This window comes from Triturus cristatus, chromosome 6, assembly GCF_964204655.1.
Source record: "Triturus cristatus chromosome 6, aTriCri1.1, whole genome shotgun sequence".
In the NCBI taxonomy this organism is placed as follows: domain Eukaryota; kingdom Metazoa; phylum Chordata; class Amphibia; order Caudata; family Salamandridae; genus Triturus; species Triturus cristatus.
In genome coordinates, this window is record NC_140589.1 from 758493839 (window position 1) to 758514865 (window position 21027).

The following is a 21027-nucleotide window of genomic DNA, read 5'->3' on the forward strand; positions in this document are numbered from 1 at the left end:
CACCGCCAGCCGCGGGCCCATCACATAACAAAACTCACACCGGCACACAGCGCCATTCAAGGGCCCATCACTTTCACACGCCCACAATCCAGACACAGCAACTACACAGGCTGAAGGATTGCGTGGAGTGGCACTCAGCTAGCAGTGTGTGTAGTGACCAGCATAAAGTCACTACTCACACACAGCCAGCCAAGCACCGGTCGACACACACCGCTAGCCAAACGCCAGTCCACGCACACCGCTAGCCAAGCGCCAGTCCAGGCACACCGCCATCCAATCGCCAGTCCAGGCACACCGGCAGCCAATCCACCTACACCGCCAGCCAAGCTCCAGTCCACGGACACCACCAGACAAGCACCATTCCACGCACACCGCCAGCCAAGCTCCAGTCCACACACACCACCAGACAAGCTCCAGTCCACGGACACCACCAGCCAAGCTCCAGTCCACGGACACCACCAGCCAAACACCAGTCCGCACACACCACCAGTCCACACACACTGCCAGCCAAGTACCAGTCCACGCACAGCGCCAGCCAAGCACCATTCCACGCACACCACCAGCCAAGCACCATTCCACGCACACCGCCAGCCAAGCACCATTCCACGCACACCACCAGCCACGCACCAGTCCACGCACACCGCCAGCCAAGCACCATTCCACGCACACCACCAGCCACGCACCAGTCCACGCACACCGCCAGTCCATGCACACCGCCAGTCCACGCACACCGTCAGCCAAGCACCATTCCACGCACACCACCAACCAAGTGCCAGTCCACACACACCAACAGCCAAGCGCAAGCCTACACACACCGCCATCACATTTTGGATTTTTTTAGAAAAAAATAAAAACACAAACAAATTGCAAATAGATACAAATCTTCTAACAGAAAATCAGCAACTAAATACATTGCACTAACACCAACATTGAAACAGAATCAAATTATCCAAAGAATACAGACCAGGCAGTTCACTTTACCTCTCAAGAATCCTCCCAAAAATTCTTTCGCGTGTGGTACGCTCTAAAACAAGCAGAGAGACACAGTGCAGGATGAGAGGGACAATCGGGGCAGTACATACGACTCTCCTTCCGCAAACCTCTTCGCCAACAGACTCTACATCTCCTACTGGGAAAATCTTTTGCGGGTGTGGGAGGAATGTGATCTGGAAAGTGGCGTTCTTTCAATCTAGCAACATCCTCCACCAGTCCAACTCTAGGAACACTTGCCTGTTCCACTACAACAAGGCTGCCTATTACAGACTCCTGAAACTTAACAAAAGTCATCTTTGACTCAGGGCAAGAATCCTGGAACACAACAAAAGCATTAAACATTGCCAAGTGGAAAAGATGGATAGCCAACTTCTTGTACCAAATGTAAGCCTTACGAAGAGCAGTGTAAGGTTCCAACCTCTGATCTACTCTGTCAACACCACCCATGTACCTATTATAGTCTAAAACACATACAGGTTTGCGCGCTTCAGCGACCTGACCCCAAACAGTCACAGGTGCAGTGCTTTCATCATGGATGGAAGTCAGCATGTAGACATCTCTCCTGTCTGTAAACTTCACAGCAAGAAGCTCCTGGCAACGCAACGCACTGCACTGTCCCCGCACAAGCTTTTGACAAACAAGTTCTTTCGGAAAACCTTTACGGTTACAGCGGACTGTGCCACAAGCAAAAGTGTCCACTTTGGCCAATTCCCTGAACAACCGTACACCAGTGTAGAAGTTATCTACATATAAATGGTGGCCTTTGTTAAAAAATCCTCTTCCAAGTTCCCAAACAATTTTCTCAGTCACTCCAAAAGTGGACGGACAACCAGGGAGGTTAAACCTAGATTCCTTACCGGTGTACACCCTGAAATTAGAGACATATCCAGTCCGACTGTCACACAGCATATACAGCTTTATTCCATAGCGTGCCCTCTTACTAGGAATGTATTGCCTAAAAACCAAGCGGCCCTTGAACAACACCAAAGACTCATCCACTGCAATTTCTCTACCAGGGGCATAAATCTCAGAAAATCGATCAACAAAGTGATCAAGGACAGGCCTAATCTTAAAAAGACGGTCACAATCAGGGTGATCTCGTGGCAACGCTAAACCATTATCTACAAAGTGCATCATCCGAAGCAGAAGCAAATACCTGTCACGACTCATGACTGCCGGAAAAATAGACGTTGCCATCAAGGGACTGCTAGACCAATATGAAGCCAATGATGGCTTCCTTAGCAAGCCCATCAAAAAAGTTAAACCCAAGAACTTCTTCATCTCTTCAACATTTGTGGGAGTCCACCGGGTAGCTCTAGAGTGTGGCTTAAGACTGGCACTGTTGTCCCTCAAAAACTGTTCGGCATACAAATTAGTCTGCTCAACAATCTCTGCCAAAAACACATCGTCCATAAACAACTGAAAAAAATTTACAGGCAAAAAGTTCTCGGTATTCACTCTAGACCCTGGAACACCAGTAAACTCAGGAAATTCCGGCTGCACCATGCCAGGGGCAACCCAGAGGTCATCACTTTCAACGGGAAGACTTGCAGCCCCAGCCTGCAGCCCAGATGTCTCTTGCCGCACTACACCAACGGAAAGGCTTGCAGCCCCAGCCTGCAGCCCAGATGCCTCTTGCCGCACTACACCAACGGGAAGCCTTGCAGTCCCAGCCTGCAGCCCAGATGTCTCTTGCCGCACTACACCAACGGGAAGCCTTGCAGCCGCAGGCTGCAGCCCAGATGCCTCTTGCCGCACTATCGGCACATCAGTCTCCTCCTCTAACACAGGCACTTCATCCGCACTAAGAGTATCTTCATCATCCGATGACCCCATACGGAGAGAAAACTCACTGCCAGAATCGTCCCCTGCCCCCTCTCCCTCAGAAGCAGAGTCAGTCTCTGACCCAATATCAGAGGAAGACTCAAACAGCAAACCAACAACCTGCTGAGCAGTCATCCTGCGGCTAGCCATTATACCTACTAAGATGGAAGACTGCACAAACAAGTCAACAACAACCAACAATGTGCAAACCAAGTAAGTAAAGAAATGTGTACCTTATATCAATAAGATCAATGTACTCAAAAACTATACAATCCAAAATCAAAAGAGACAGCTACACTCACCAGAAACAAACTCTGCAGTGACACAGCAAAGACCAACGATATCAAACTAGAAAGAAGAAAAAAAAACAAATTACTCACAAGACAACAAAATACACATCGTGCACCAATGCAAAAAGTTTTTGAAACTCAAAAACCAAACATACTGCTATTATTACACCATTTGCAAAAAAAAACAGGCAGAGAAATCAAACACATTTGCATTGTACAAAAAAACAGTCTCTTACCAAACTACACAAACAGCAAAACCACCAGAACCAAAACGTCACCGTGAACAGAAGAAAAGCCTTCACCTAGAACAAAAAAGTAAACAAAAAAAACATTACAATTGGAAATCACAAAAAATATAACAATAAACATTATAACATGCCATGTCACTACCCAAATGGTCAATCGGTTTGTGTGCCAGGTCAGGCAGAAAACAGCAGGAAAAAAAAGGCTATTCAGTCCCGGGGCAGGTGAGCCAAATACATATAACAAATTGCACCCTGGAAGCGAGGGGTCACTTCTATTTCTAATTGAACTAATTCCCTGGTGTCTAGTGGGCTTTTGTGCCTCCAATGGGAGCAGAAACGGCAAAAAAATAAAACCGATCTGCCCACAGAGGGGGCAGAAAAGTCTTCAAAACATTTAGGGGCCCAAGGAAGCGACCCTTGCCCAAGGGGTCGCTTCCTACAATAATATTTATATCCCTGGTGTCTAGTGGGCTTTTCTGCCCCCCCCCAAGGAGCAGAAACGGACAGAAAGACGACCAATCTGCCCCCAGGGGGGGCAGAAAAGTATTCTAAATAATTAGGCCGCAAAGGAAGCGACCCTTGCCCAAGGGGTCGCTTCCTACATAAAGAAAAAGACATCCCTGGTGTCTAGTGGGCTTTTCTGCCCCCCCTGGGGGCAGAAACGGGCGGAAAGACGACCGATCTGCCCCCAGGGGGGGCAGAAAAGTCTCCTAATCACTTTACCACCCTAGGAAGCGACCCTTGCCCAAGGGGTCGCTTCCTACATAACGAAATAGACATCCCTGGTGTCTAGTGGGCTTTTCTGCCCCCCCTAGGGGCAGAAACGGGCAGAAAGAAGACCGATCTGCCCCCAGGGGGGGCAGAAAAGTCTTCAAATTATTTGGCCCCCCAAGGAAGCGACCCTTGCCTAAGGGGTCGCTTCCTACATAGCATAAACGATATCCCTGGTGTCTAGTGGGCTTTTCTGCCCCCCCCGGGGGCAGAAACGCGCAGAAAGCGGACCGATCTGCCCCCAGGGGGGGCAGAAAAGACTTCCACAAATTTTGCCCCCAAGGAAGCGACCCTTGCCCAAGGGGTCGCTTCCTACATAGTAAAAACAACATCCCTGGTGTCTAGTGGGCTTTTCTGCCCCCCCTGGGGGCAGAAACGCGCAGAAAGCGGGCCGATCTGCCCCCAGGGGGGGCAGAAAAGACTTTGCCAAATTTTCGTCCCCAAGGAAGCGACCCTTGCCTAAGGGGTCGCTTCCCAAACTCAAAATACAAAATCCCTGGTGTCTAGTGGGGCATCCCTACTCCACGATCGCGACGCTGTGCGCGATCGTGGAGCAGGAATGCCCTGTATTGAGACATCGGGGGAGAGGAAATACTCTTTCCTCTCCCCCGATGCCTCAATACTAGAGATTTCACCGCCGCGGCCCCCACCAGACGCCAAATACCTACCTCTGCTCCCCTTGGACGCGCTGGAAGAAATGGATTCCAGCGCGTCCAACGCTTCCTGATGACGCCGGCGCGCGCTGTGCGCGCTGACGTCATCAGAAAGCGTGGGGGGGCTCGGGGGGGGTCGGGGGTGGCAGCGGAAGCTCTTCCGCTGCCACCCCCGTAAAGGGGGGCAAGATCGAGGCACAAGGGGGGGAGCGCCAGCGCTTCCCCCGGGGGCTGTCCTCATGACGGAACGGTTCCGTCATGAGCACAGCCCAACCGATGCTCATGACGGAACCGTTCCGTCATGAGCATCGAAGGGGTTAAGGCACTGTCTCTTGCTTTTAGAGCCACAAGAGATAGAAGTCCAGGATACCTTAAACAGACTTCAGAAATACCATCAGTCTAGGACCTTGCGTTCTAACTCTCAGATGCTTCTCCATAACCCTCGCTTCTCTAAAGCCAGGATGGGCCGGCGAGCCTTTGCAGTGAGAACGGCAGCTCTCTGGAATGCTATGCCTTACCATCTGCGTAAAGCAGAATCGGAACCTACTTTTAGGAAGGCTTTGAAAACATGGCTGTTTGAATTGCCCTAGTGTGTCCCTTCCCTCCCTTTCTGACCACTCAGTGCCGGGACACTGCCGTTGGTGGTAGCCGAGCGCTTTATAAATTGCATGGTATGGTACTATGCAGTCTACGTCATCGTGGAGTCGTACTACGCAGTCACTTGGGGACATTTTCCAGATCCAGCCTGGTGCCTTGGGAGAATTAAAAAAATTAACAAATCTGCGGGTAGACTGTCTTTACCAGATGTACGTTACTGAAGGTAAGTAACTTTTACTTTAGCTACATTGAACCCATCCAGAGATAGCAGAACAAACTAGTTACTAAAATCACAATGGATTATTCTACATGAATGCGATACAGCAGGCAGTGAGAGCTTAAGCAGTAGAAACATAACTGAGCCCATATTGAAAGTGTTCAATAACAGCAAGAACGTCATTCAGAAATAAACCAGTATGATTTTGCTTTTCTGTGTGCAACAGAAATAAACAGTAAACACTTTAATACCAGAATTTAGGCAAATATATAACCCATTCCCAAAGAGGTATTTGGAAATATTCATATCGGACAATCTGGAAGATCTGTTTTCATTGAACTTCTCACCTCCTGTTAAGGTTGGGTCTCTTTTAGAGAGTTGGAATTTATTACCCCTGTCTTTAATGGGGCGAGCAGCACTAATACGAATGTCGGTTCTACCTCTTTTTAATTTTTTATTCGATGCTCTACCTTGTGTAATGCAGGTCTCTTTTTTTTTTTTTTTAAAGTGGATGCCCTGATTTCCTCTTCTCTGGGCCAAAAAATCTCCGAGGCTTGCATGCAACACTTTATACCTTCCTTCTGTTCAAGGAGGGTTGTCCCTTCCAAATATTAGAGAATATTACTTTGCATCCTTTGCACATCACAGTTTTAGGTTTTTTTTCTCCGACACTAACGAGGCAGACAATTTTTTTATGAAGAAGATGCTGTCAGAAGTAAAAATAACCGACCCGATTAGAACGACGAAAGATCCAAAGAAAGTTTGTTACAAATCCCTCCAGTAGATTTTCAAACAGAAAATTCAGTTTTTGAAATTTTACTCTATTCCTAGAATAAGTAATACAACGGATTTGAACAACTTTAATTTGGGAGGAGAGGGAGGTATGGACAGTAAAACAATAAATCTCTGGAAAGAAAATGGCTTTGTAAAGATTGAAGTCTTCCTTACCGGAAATAGGTGGAAGTCATGGGATGAAATCTCCAGACAGATACACCTCTCTTATTCCACCTTGAATTGGTCTTTCTGTATGCTAAATCCAAGGCTTAAAGAGTTGGATATAGGAAATCTATACCACAAAGAAATTATCTCGACAGCTTTGAATAATAAAATTCAAAAAAAGATGAGTATTTGGATCAAATTATTAAAAGAGGACAAAGGGCTGGAATCCTCCAGTAGGATCATTGAGAGGTGGAAGAAGAGGGAAAATATTGAAATCAACCAGTATGTATGGGATAAAATAAATAAATTTAATAAAATATTTCGCGGCGCTAATTTTAGACGCATGCAATTTTATAATAAATGATTGATCTAAAGAACTCCCTCCTATCTCCACAGTATCTTCCCCCTAGTTGCTGATAAATGTTTCCGGTGTGAGGATAAAGGGAACTGGAAACATATTGTCTGGGAATGTCTTAAAATTCAGCCATTCTGGAAGGAAATTGAAAAATACCTCTCCCTGGAGCTTAAAGCCACTATAATGTTTGACGATTTAATTCCTGTACTAGGCTGCTCTATGAGCCACACTCCATATGATGAGTCCCTTTTCATAGCCTCCCTAATAGCCAAATCCCTTATTTTGCAGTCCTGGAAAACCGATAAAGTACCAACCTTTCAGGCTTGGAAGGCAAAACTACTACGAATCCAGGGCAGGGAAAGGAAATATGCACTGAGATCAGGGGCACTGAAGAAATATGAGAAGTTTTGGAGTGTGTTCGAAACCTAGTCTTTTCTATCATATTTTCTGACAGCATTTATTCTTAACTATATCATCTTAACTAACAGTCTGCTAGATTGTTTCTTCTTATGCACCTTGCACTTTACAATTGCTCTGAATAGTTGAAACTTTATTATGCTTTTTATTTTTACACTCTGCACTTCATAATCAAGTTCCGAATTGATGCAATTTGAAAATGTTTTTGCACCAATGTGCCCTGTACCGTATTAATTCTATTATAAATGTGTTATGTATCATTGATTTTGTCTTTATGAACTCTCAATAAAAAGAATAATTAAAAGAAAAAGAAATAAACAGTAAACATGCAGGGTGAGACATCCATTTTGAACAAGATGGCGTCAAGTCCTAACTGAGGCGTAGTTAGAATAGGCAAAGAAAAGGCATTTTAAGAGGACATACCAAAATCCTGTTAAAAGCAAAAACATTAGGTAAGTGCACACATGTAAATTTAAATGTAAATCCATATTCTGTACATTAATAATGCTCAAAATTATAACGTACAAACTCCCACAGCTATACAGTAGGAATCCTCTTGTGATTTACTACCCTTATCTGTAACAAAGAACATGCACGCACTCATACAGACTTTAATACGTGGGAAGACAAAGTGGTCATCCCTCATGGTGGGGTGGGAGGGGTAGGCTGGACCTGTAGGGTGAGTGGGGGGGCCGACTAGTCACACATTAAGAGTTCTAGTGCTCTAATTTTACCTAGTGCTCTAATTTGACCTAGAGTGTGAAACTACTTGTATTTCAACTTTCTATACTTTTTATGTTTCAGTTTAGTATGAATGGTTGACATTAGACACCCATACAGTTTACTTCTCACGTTAATATTGTTTTCTCATCACAAACTTTAGATACAGAGGTGGTCTCCACATTGGGATGTGGGGGCGATCTGGCAAATGTGACGAGACACAAACGGAGCTCACAGCAACATTTGTCACAGCAAATGCTGAGCGACTGAAAACAGACTTGAAGGAACTAATGGAAAAAAATAGTGCACATACACGAACAGAAATAGACAAAAGTGAAAGGATACAGGTAATAGGCTTCTGCTCCGTGGGAGGGAGCAAGACACCAAAAGGAGGGACAAAAAACAATTACCCATCCAGAAGCAAGCTTTTGGGAAGGACGTACAAATAAACGAACGAAAAGCGATGGACGGCCTGTATGCCCACAGAGTGGATATAGCATATCTCGAAGAGACAGCACATGCGCTGCCTATGCAAGACCTAAAAAAAAAAGGTCTTCAGACTTAACAGCCTTCGAATTAAACCAAGTTTCGTTTCATTGCTGCTGAACCTTCCAACCTCACTACAATCCAGATATTATTGGAGTAGAATTGGATAAGAAAGGTGGTACATTTGGATGCAGTCCATGACAGTCTGAGATTTGAGATGCATTTTAATTACAGAAGGTCAGGTAGAAATGTCTTTTGCAGGTATGACAATTATCACATGGAGGTGTCAAACACCTTCCAGATGTGCAGCCCAAAAGAGTTGCGGATATTTATAAGCTGGTAAAGCAATCTGTAATCGTGACTTTAGTTGTAGCAGTCACAGAAAAACATTAGATAGGCACTAGCCTTCCCCCTCTTCCACACAACATGCATTTCCCGCCAACCTTGAACACCAGGCTATTCGACTGTCCTCACTCCTTTAAAAAATGTGCGTTTTCCCAGTGCGTCTACACAGTTCTGTACTGGGCTCCAACTTAAAAGCTACCGGGCGATTTCCACAAGGCCTTTTTGAGGCTAACTGGGTTGGGGGTGGCTTCAGAATGGGGCGAGATTTGTTGTACTGGAAAATAATCACATACCGTCAAAGAATTATTGTAACCTATAGGAAACGTAGGCTTGTTTTGGATAGTGTTTATGCTATAAAAATGAAAACGTTTATTTTCTGAAATGATGAATAAAGTGTAGGCCATTAGTAAGTATTCATGTAGCAAGGCCTTGTAGCCTCTGCTCCTGGCATCCATGTTTTATGGTGAAGCACGTTGGGGTTAGCCTAGTAAAAGGTGTAGGATATCTGATTTTTGTGTTTTACAGTTTGTGGTTAGGCCCGTCAACCTGTGCTGTCCTGCTGGTTATCCAACCGCCATACTGCGCGGTTAAAATTATTCGAAACATATTAATGCAAACGCCAGGAAACTAATTTTTCCTTTTTGTGAACATTTTGTTTGCAAATGTTGTCTGTTTGGCAGTCAGTTAAGCCCCCCAAGCGGTAGGCTTTATTTTTCCACAACATAGCCTTCCTTGGAATACAAATTGTATATCTTTTTATCATGACGCTTTTCAGAACATGTCTGTCCGCGCTTCGGGGATCGCAGGATTTTCTGGGACATTATTTTGTAATCCGATCTCTGTTCCTATCGGCCACAAGTCCAGACAGCCCAAGAACTGAATAATACATTAGCCCTGCTTCACTCTTCCTTACACGTATTGTATCCAGAGCGACAGACCACGCGGGAAGCTCACGTTCGCTCGGAATAAAGTTAGTGCGAGTTTATCCAGTATGTTAATTGGGGTCGTTTGAAGGACAAGTGCAGTCGGGGGTTACTATGACATCGTTTGAGGGCTGGCCAGTAGCCTCTTCACTCCTGCATCGGGGTTACGTTTGCGGCCTTTGGGGTTTTCAGAATCTTTAGCTGGGAGGCTCCAGTATGCAGAGTAGATGGAGCCCGCCCGTTTAGAGCAGTTAGTGTGTGCGTGCCAAGACCTAAATATACATTGTAAGCCAAGTGTTTTAAGCTTTTCATTTATGTAAAAAGCTAGCCAAGCTTCATATCTGCCAAGTATTTTCATTTACTGCCAAATATTTTAAACTTCTTATGTTTAGTAATCAATTTTTGCATTGACAAACTGTCCTGCTGTAACACTGTTCTGTGTGGCACAGTTTCATAATGGTAATAATCGAAGATCTAGGTTGGATTGTTTGAAATGAATGCACTTGTCTTAGTTATTTTTTTCCTTTGTAGGCATGTTCTGCCATTACACTCGGTCTAACAGTTTGGGTGGAATTACCACTCTTCTGTTAAAGCAACCCTCTTGGGCATAGAATATAGTGGTGCTTGCGAACTCTGTGCTTTATTTTACTAAAGGAGGAGGGCTAATGATTATGCTTTTAAGTTTGCTGGATGCATGCATTTTGGCTGGTATCTTACGTAAGATCGTATGGGTTTCGGATTAGACTGCTATCCATCCCATAGTTCTCATGATCTCTATCATGATGGATTGATGGATGGCTAGATTGATAGACTGCTCTCCAGCTCTTTACTCGTTTAACACTTCTATGGTGGGTGCTTAGTCCCTCCCACATTTGGGGATATATTGATGCTTTAGGTACCTGCAAGTTCTATTTGGTAATCAATTTATTTAATTTTTTTGTCCGAAGTAGTCCGTAACAGACTATTTGCGGTATGTTTCTCTGTATATTGACTAATTATTTAAAGCAGTGTTAAAATGTTTGAAATTTGTAACCCCACAGGCTATCGAAAAGCATCTAATTCGAAAATCTAGCAACGGGCTGACTTACATTGCTGAATGGAAAGGGGGACTCTTGGAGCACAAAATGGGCCACCTCACCTGTTTTGCCGGTGGCATGTACGCACTCGGAGCAGATGGCGCTCCCAGCGATAAAACAGGTCATCATATTGAACTTGGTGCAGAGATCACACGCACCTGTCATGAGTCCTATGATCGCACACGTAAGTATTTGTTCTAATAGGCAACTGCAGGTGATAAGTTATGTAGTTTGTATCAGTGAAGTAGCTAGAACATTGTTTCTTCTTTCATATTTTAAATCAACATTATTTTAATTTGAGGTTTGCACTGCTGGAAAATTGTTTTGATATTTCAGTTCTGTTAGGATGTTCTGCCTCCTCAAAGAAGACCTACTTTAAGGTCTGTCCATGTGAATTATTAAGGGGAATTTAAAAAGATCTGTGAAGTGTTTGGGGCAGCTGGATTTTATTTTCTAAAATCCCAGTTATTGGACTTAAAAGCATTGTTGTGCTTGCCTTATAAGAAACTGATTTATGTGAGCCGATTTCTTATAATGTGGTTGTTACTATCATTTGTAATTTAGATTTCCAACACCTCATAGCTGTTGAATAGTCCCTGCTCGCAACCACAAGGCTACTACTTAAGTTATGCTTAACATGAAAAGGCATGCATTTTTCTGTCTGAGTCTGCAGTCACAATAGTGACATATCTTAACAAGATTGTGAGATATGATATCGCTCTATGAATAAAGTAAATAACCTTTAAAAAAAAAGTCGAAGTTTCATATATATATTTAAATAAAGTACAGAACTTTTTAATCTTGTGTGTAACATGATTATTTCAAATATGACCATATGAGGTCAACAATCTGTCTTCTATCATTTAAATTATAAAGAGTCAGAGGGTGAGATGAGATACTACCTGCTTGGGGTCCTTTGGGGATTGAACTAAGCCTAGCTTCACTTCACCTTTTCCTATGACCTTTGTGAGGATAATTTGCAACATTTCACTGGTAGCCTTCCTACACTTGAGGTGTTTCTGGCCTTTCTCTCCAGGATCCTCCTTTACTTTCTGCCTGGGTTATTTTAGTCCATATTACCATAAGGCGAAGGCAAGTGGACAGAAAAACACTATTCGATAGTTCAACAAAGAGAAACAGTTGCTGGCAGCGCATAGACAGTCCACTTCATCTGCACAAATGTTGCCCAAATCATGGGCACAGCGCACCTATGTTAGATATGAGGACACATACCCTTCTAGCAAAATGACTGATCCCAGTGCGTCACAAGACCGGTCTGAATGGTCCAGAGTCAGAGAACAAGATTATAAGCTAAATGATGCAAGTGAGGAGGGGTGACTGCCACTCTCAAGGAAAGGAAGGGAAAGGTTGCCACTTTGATCTACTCGGTGCTGTGCTTATCCAGCTGTTGACATGACAACTGTCAGTTCCAAGGAAAACAAATAATTAACAGGAAATAAACTTAATTCCCCCCTTCCCACCCGCTCTTCGTGTCTACTTGCCCAGTAACTGTGTTCACGTCTATAATTTCATAACCATCTGTTCGAAGTGCCACACATTGTTCCACCTATCCCATTTCCTGCTCCGGGGTTTGTTGTAAATACCTCACCTCTACCTCTCCATCCAGGGGATCCTTCAAATCTGCAAGCATCGTGGACCATGTAGCGCATCCTCCAAGTCTATCATCTTTCCTAATGTGTGTCATCCGAACCAGTTCAGCTGTTGCCCACTCTTTCATATCTATTCCATCTGCTTAAAGGCGGTGGAGTCGGTCTAAGCCACGAGATTGCTATTCTCCGCTTTGCAAACACCAACCCCAGGAGCACGAACCTCCTACTCAGTTTTTCTGTTTCAGGGTGGGTGTTAGATTCAATAGAGCAGAGTCGTCCGGGCGCCGCATGTATAAGTTCCACCCCCGCCCCCCCAATTGGTTCAGACTGCTGCAGCACTCCCATACTATATGCACGAAGCGTGCTGCTGCTTCTCCACATGTAGGGCAAGCGTCTGATCACCCCGGGTAAATTTTACTTGCCCTGTATGGAGTTAGATATTCCTTGTGCACTATATTCTATTGAATTAACTTAAAACGGGCATTGGAGCTCACCTCTCGAACTCCTTCATATACTTTTACTCACTCCCGCTCTAATATGGGTTCCTCCAACTCCTCTATCCACCTTGCCTGAACCTGGAGGACATTGCCAGGACTTTTGTCTCAAAGAGCCGCCCACCCGCCATAGATAGTGCATAAGTGCAGCCGAGGCCCCTGCAGGTAAGAGCAGTAGGGCCGGCTGGCTGGGGGGGATTTCGAGAGACGACCACGAGGTAAAATGTATTTATTTCATTTTCCCTTGAGGTCTGCTCTCGAAATCCCCCCTCAGCCGGCCCCACCGCACTTACCTACAGCAGCTTTTGCTGCCTAAGTGTGGTTAATAGTATTTTTCTATTCCAGCCATCTTTATAATTATCTCCAATTGGGGCTTAGGTATGTCAATTCAATATTTTTGAGTACAAAGAAACCTTGTCCCTGCCACTCATTCAGATACTGCTTTGAAAAATAAATCAACAATAACTTTATAGTACCATTATGAATGTCGTACCAATTGAAAAACACTTTCTGTAGTGCCTTTGGCTTTACTGCATTCACAGATGTTAGCTTGAGGTCAAGTCTTATGGCTTGAACTGGTATTGAATTTGAAGGCCTAAAGTTAATTTTCACAGAGGATCCTCTACTGTATCCAAGGCGAGTGTACTTTCAGACCACCAAACTGGAGTGCTGCTGGTCAAGATCGGAACTGTTTTTGCTCTGTAATCAAGTTTGAGAGGCTGAAATAATCCCCATAACATGTATTAGAATAAAGCATTCTCACATTTCATAGTCCATGCTGCGCCACTGCCATCTAGATTTTCTAGTCAAGTTCATCATCGAATAAATGCTTTCCATATGTGGAACCATGAAATAGTTAAAAGTTGGTCATTAAGTCTGCCTCCCCTGCATTTACAGCCATCAGTGAATGCCACAAATTTTATCTTTGCAGTGTTAATTGTCATGCTGCTTTATTCAGAATGTGAAGATCGTGCCCAGGCTGTATTGTATCCTAGTCTGACTATGCAATGGGATAACTAAGAGCATAGAAAATAGCTTGTAATGGATATGTTCCAAGCCGTAATGGATTGGTATTTGTCGTACACAACTATCTTTCATGATCTGCCATGTACAAATTAGAGATACTAGAAACCCTGGTTTAACACGCCTATGTGGTGGGAATTTATATGTAAATTTATTTATTTCTGGCATCCACATAGTTATCCAGCTTCTAAGGGCAGACTGATGTAACTGTTATCTTAGCTACTCTGAATCTGTGAAAATAGTACTTGGTGCAATTGAGTGGCAAACAAGCCTTTATTATAGGCTTGGGCAATTTAGTTACATTCGAAGGGATAAAACTAGTCAGTGTGAAAAGGTGGTTAGTAGAATTAATTTGTCCAAATCACCAAGACCAGATTGTTGTTCCCGTTAGCCTGAGTGGTAGGTTTTAAATACTCATTTAGTCTAGTTGATAGACGTTTGATTTGGTGAAATTAAGATCCTAAGGGCCTTATGACCTGGCGTCTGAGCAATGCATGTCTCGTTTCTGTTGCATGCCCGTCTGAACTTGTGCTGTATGTTGTGACCTCCACAAGAGCATGGAGACTGCAGCACAAGATTGTTTTCCCCCTCTACATTTGTGGACATTCCCCATGTACCATCTGTGAAGGTTTGAAAAAAATGCATTAGCTTCCAGTCAGGTCAGGGCTTTTCTAGAAGAGAGACGAGAACTGTGTTGGTTATCTAAGCAGTTGTCTCCAGATCTGCCTGACACCAACTAAAGTTTTATCTGTTTCCACTGTGCCGTGCCAAATACACACCATAGTGCCCCCTTCCATGTGTAGGAGTTTCAACACAGAATAGATAGTGCTCAGAATGTATGGCCAATGTCTCATTGAAGAAACATACCTTTGACCATGTGGTGCTATCTCCATCTCGACCAGTTTTGTGGGAAGATGTTCCCTGCACTCGAATAGACAAAATTATGAACTGTCAGCAAAGCTTGCATTTTCCTCATCTCTGGCTTTCTCACAGTGCTCCTTAGAACTGAATAAGAACAGACCGTCTAGACCAGTTCTCTCTATTTAAAATCTGGCCACTGCACCAGCACCAAAGGATATTTGATTTGCACACAGCCTGTTGCTGTTGTGTAGCACTCCATATGCTGTTCCCCTGGTAAATGTGACCACAAGCTTAGAATCTGGAGAAACATTGTAGCTCTACCCTCCTGCCAATATTCAACCTACATGCCCGGCTGAAGGGAGATGTGCTACCATACTCCAAAGACAAATGGAGTCCGATTGAAAACTGCATCTCTAGGGAAGTGCGGCCCCGGAGGCACAATGCATTTGAAGTCCAACTAGTCTAGTCTCACCCTAGGAAGCGTTCATGAGGATAGAAAGCATTTTAGGGTCAAGAATATGATTGCACCATGGTCGGACTATGACTGACACGGAGCCTGTAACTACTGTCTCCTGTGGAGTGCTGCATTGCCCTTGTTAAGCCAAATAGGGGCTTCCTCAGTGCGTGTCTGTGTGTTGTCCTATTGATTGTGAGTGGGTGTTAGGTGAACATTCAAATGACTCTTGAATTGGGACGACCAGTTTTGGAGATGTTTGGGCCTGGGGGTGGAGAAGGACCCTTCGACTAAATATTAATGTTCCCTAATGGTATGTTTGAATCAGTTGGGCCTCCTGTATTCCCCTCCCCCCTATGTCTGCAGTTTCCAAATGTGATCGCCCCTTTTCAAGAAACTGTTCCCTAAAAATTAGCGCCCCCAGATTCCCTAAAATGTAGTGACCCTCCCCCCGAGTACCTAATGTAGGTACCAAGTTCATTCAGGCAACACTGATTTTTGAAGACCATTTCTTGCTGTAATTTGTCTCTTCTGTAATGTATTTGGAATCCTAGCTGCCTGTCGCCGTCCTTCACCGCATCCTTGCTGGCTTCGTTAACCGTTCACTTGTCCTTTGACGAAGGGACTAGTGTGTTTCGCCAACCAGCATACTTCCCCTTTGAGTTCATAATCCCTGATCTCTTTATGGTTGGGTATTTTGGGGGGGGATTTCGGCAAGTTACCAGTAGCATATGTTGCTGAGAAACCATTGCGAATAACATATACATTGAGAAATAAAGCCCACACAAAGAAACTGAGATCCTATTCCGCTCTTGCTAGGGACTCGCAATCTCAGGCCAAGAGTAGGACAATGTTCACAGACGCATAACGCCGTTTTAGTTATAAAAGTATTTGACTCCTATGCGTCCAGACGTTTTCAGAGCCATCTGGTGTTTGTGCTGAATTATAAATGCCATAAATTACCCGCCAGTAAATAAAGCTATATTTCTTGGCAAGAAAAACCACTTTTTAGTGAGATTTGTGTGGTTGTTGTCTTGTACGTTATCTTTCCTCATATCTACTTTCACATCCTGAAATGAGCATTAGCTCTTCTTACTTGATAAACGTTAAGACATTTCAAGAGCTCAATTATTTTCCAAGGCAAATCTAGGTATTAGAACTGTCCTTTTTAAAGGGTTTGTGTTTTTTTGTTGTTTTTATTTTTTAAAGGTGCATTTAATTTGCAAACGCTTTGTCTATGCCTTAGTACGGATTCTTGAGCTGCTCTGGTATATTTACTAGTAATGTTAATGTGGACCTTGTTTTCCCTCTTGGCTTTTTTTTTGTCATTTGTTGATTAGTGTGTGCCTGGGCATTTTTACATTCATTTGCTGATTGGAAAAACTGATACTTAAATAAAAACACAACGCCAGAGGTATAGCCTTTATCATGTCATGAAAGAAATAATAAATGAATACATGTTGAGATTCCAACGCTCAGCTGCTAGCATTAAAAACTTTAACTAGAGCCGAAGTTTGTATTGAAATCGTCTTCATCAAAAGATCTTTCATTGTCCTTAACATATATGTTCAAATATATTAAGTGCGAACACTCAGTACATTTTGTAACTATATTGGCAATTTTTCCCTTTTTAGCTATGAAATTAGGACCAGAGGCCTTCAGGTTTGATGGTGGGGTTGAAGCCATTGCCACAAGGCAAAATGAAAAGTATTACATCTTGCGGCCAGAAGTTATTGAAACCTATATGTATATGTGGCGATTCACTCACGACCCCAAATACCGACAGTGGGGCTGGGAAGCTGTTGAGGTACGTACACTGTTTTTCTGTTTTTAACTGTTGTAAAATGGGAAAAGTGATTTTGGTTGTTTAATTGTTTTTAATTGATAATACTGATCAATTTAACAGTTTACAGAATAGCTGTTGTGGGCAACAGCCCATTTACAGTAGCTAGTACACTAACAATTTTTCTCATGATGCTTAATTTTAAGCAAATCAGATTTAACTCACCGTTCTCATCGTATCCACAATTGTGATGGCTTTCAATCATTAAGGCGTGCACCTAGAGGCAATATAGTTCTTGGTGTAAATTATATTACAAAAATTACTCGACATAACGGTGTACCTGTCATTGTGTATTAGAGCCGATAGGGAAAGTTTCTTGATTTTGCTGTATCTGTTGCCTATTCTAACACATAAATGAGCAAGCTAAAATGCACACACACTTAAGATACTCTATAAGCGATGACATGCTCTGCGCCTGAACAGAATCTGATTTATGTATCCAAGCAGAAGTTGGACCATAATTAGCCATGATCATGACAAGTCTTTTCGTTTCCCAAAATGGCTTGCAGGGCAGGCATTATTTTGGTAGTTTCTTAAATATCTGTACCTTTGTAACCCATCTTTTTTTCTCATGGTGCATAGGCAGCTATATCACAGCTTTGGGTTGGAAGTAGTCTATTCATGAAGTTAGACCCCTTGTCAGGTTTTTCTCATACCTTGCAAAGTCTTGGTGGGATTTTGGCATGATTTTGTATCTCCAAGTCATGTGAAAGAGAGGCCTTGAATTTTAATCCTTATGTTTGAGACAATATAACAATGGGATTGCCTTCAGTGTGGGGGTCTACAAAGCCAAACTGTAGCAAATATCACTATGGATTCATGTAACTTTTAGGAGTTGTTTTCCGAGGAGCCTAGTTAAAGCACTAGTGCTGAGGTTCCAACTTCGAAAGTACAAGTGGTTTATTGGGTTCTCTCCAGTGTGTGGCCTGCAGCAGTTGTGAACTTTCCTCAGCATACTAAAGGAAATACACACCCTTGAGTTCTGCATGAATTTTTGGGTCATTGCACAGGTTTGAGCCAGATGTGATTCTTTTGTTTTTTACTTTCAGTTGGAGCAATGACCGCACCTAGTGCTTTAGTTCAGATGAATGGAGTGTTTTGTTTTTCGTCCTAGAATCGACAGTCTTCACATAAATAGAAAGGGACTGTAATCCTTCATCCAGTGAGGATGTGGGTCAATCCCTTTGATAAGATTCTGTAGTTGCCTTGAGACCAAACACGTCACCTTTTTAGCCGCTTCGCTGCGGCGAACATTCTGCCGGAGTGTGGCCAAATCTGACTCGTGTGCAGATCAGACGGCCCCTGGCCGTCCTCCGCACACGTCTATCGTGATTTCGGACGGCATGGGGCAGTCCGACGCATGGAAAAGGTTAGAGGATAATCTCAAAATCTGTGCACATTTGGAACAGGTGGACGTTAATTACCATGACCAAGATGAACCTTGCCGATGAAAGAAGAGAGCACTTTAAAATTTGAGTGTTAGAAATGAAGTTTCTGGGGGGCTAGGGAACGCACCTAAGCCAGACAGAACCCACCACCCCAGTCGGGGCAAGTAAGTTACACACCAATGATAACTTGTGCTCACTCTCTAGTAGCTTGGCGCAGAACACGCAGGCTTATTAGAGGCAATGTGTAAAGCATATGCACACCACACAGATACATACACCACAAGAGACACCAACCATGATTATATGGCAAAATATATAGTATATTATACATACAACAAGACAAAAACGACATGAATCAGAAGAACTGTGCATACTATGCAAATCCTGAGATAGATAGTTATCCTGAACAATGCAAGGCAAAAAAGACATACAAGTACCTTTGCAAGCATGGCAGTATAAACTAACCACCACTGGTATTACAGTAATATCACGTATAGATTAGGTATTGCAGGAGTATCATGTAAGCAATCCTATGTATAGCCGTAATAATCATTTGTTGCAGGAAGGCATATAGGGCCTTGGAGCACCTGCGCTGCTATTAGACCGTTTACGGTGATTCCAAGGTTTCCTATGCACGGCTAGATACTAATATCACTTTAACTGTATGCAATCCCTAAATCCTTTCCTGGGTACATGACCATGCTTTAAAAGCAAGTAACACCCCAGTATTGAGCCAGTTATGTGAGGTGGGAGTAGAACATCTGCTGCCTCTCTACAACATGGGGCACAGGAGCACCTATTAGCTGACATGCTGTAAGAAGGGAAGGAAAGTTTGTGATTTCGAAACAAACAGGGCGTTGCCTTGAAGGCCTTCTTTCAAGGGAGGTAGTTTTATGTACCTCTCGAGGTCTCATCCCGGAAGGTTTAGCAATAAGAAGGCCCCCATGTTTATGAGGAAAGAACTCCCCCCCCCCCCCCCCCCCCCCGTGTAGACGTGTGGGTGACGGCACAATTCCCCTAGGCCAGGCCCTACTCACCCACAGTGCTTCACGTGGGGACTGGCCCATCCTCTGGGATCTGTGGCAGTGAGGTGGGCACCCTTGCAAGGTGTTGTGGGGAAGGATGCAGGTAGGCAGGCCTGCCTCGGAAACAGGGCTCAAATCCTAAGCCTTCAGCCTTCCCTTGGCTGGTTGCACACAGCACTGTTCAAGGAGCTGGGACTCGTGATGGTCTTTGTACCTGGCCCGCCCCTGGTTACTGAAAAACGTGCTGGAGGAAGTGGAGGCCACTTGTGCAGGGTTGCTTTTAGCATTGACATCCTGAGAACTAGGTGAGCCACTCCCACAGGGCTTCCCTGCGGCTTGCAACTCCTGAAACGGCGATCAGATGCTTCGAGCTGGCCTCTCGCTGGGGGTGCTGTTTGATAAAATAAAGTGCTCAACGCAAGCTGATTTAGGGCAAACAGTGAAAGCAGTCACATTTTCTTCTTTAGCAGACACTGCTGCCTTACTCCCAGGCAACCAGAGTCCCATGGCAGTGGTGTGCAAGCGCACATTTTGATGGCAATAAATTTGAAAAAAGCGCGGGGTGACAGGGGGGCAAGCAGGCCCTTGGAGAACACTGGATGCGGGGCACAAAGGAAGGTAGGCATCCGGCCAACAGATATATGGCGGGTTAACTTTACTGCAAAGCAGTCCTTTGGCAATGTGCAGCATGTAGAGCCAGCAGCGTCTAGTTACAAGTCCCATGCAGTGTCTGGTTAGACCATAGTCGGGGAGCAGCAAGGCAACAAGCAGAAAATAAGTCCAGATAAGTCCTTTAAACAGTGCAGCAGTCTTAACAGAGGTTCTATTCCAGATCCAAAAGTGCTTCACCAAACTAGGGTCAGAGCCCCTGTACCTCTACTCCAAATTGTCTTTGAAGGAGTGACTTCAAAGAAACCCTTAGAAGTGCGCAACAATCCCTTTTAACCCAGCCCTTGCTCCAGCCAATCAGTAGGGGGTAAATCAGCTCTGTGTGAGAGGAGGGCATAACCTATACAAATGTAAAGAGTGAACATCCTCTCCCATTATAGGAAGATCATCAGTATTCAGATGAATGCAGATGTAACCCCTGTCACATCCAGCCCTTTCTGTGTTGTGGCTTTCTGGAAAGTATACACTAAGTGTAGCTGTCACCCTAGCTCAGGAATGTATTGGAGTCAGGCTGCAAAGCTGTAATATACAAAGTGCCTTGGGACCACAACGGGCATCACCAGAGGGTGTTCCCTCCTTTCCATGGGGTCGTAACCCCATGCAAATGAGGGAATCCCTTTGCCTTTGCACCCGTGCCGTATTAGACGCGAGAGCAATGGGCAAAGAAGCTGTTGAGGCGCACTAATAGTGTGCCCCTGATGCCAGCCCTGGGGGCCCATAGGCCCTGAGGCCTATGGGCCCCCAGGCATCCCCATGCAGGCAGGTGCAGTCACTCACTGCACCCCCCCCCCCCTACAAGGGGGATCTCT

The 21027-nt window shown here is 44.3% G+C and overlaps 1 protein-coding gene across 1 annotated transcript in view; it reads left to right on the forward strand.

Moving 5' to 3' along the window:
- The window catches only part of MAN1A1 (mannosidase alpha class 1A member 1), a 466871-nt gene that overhangs the window by 398313 nt on the left and 47531 nt on the right, over nt 1-21027 (forward strand). The window contains exons 9-10 of the mRNA XM_085611277.1: nt 10816-11035; nt 16928-17100. Of these exons, the coding sequence (XP_085467403.1) occupies nt 10816-11035; nt 16928-17100 (393 nt within the window). The remainder of the gene's footprint in view (nt 1-10815; nt 11036-16927; nt 17101-21027) is intronic.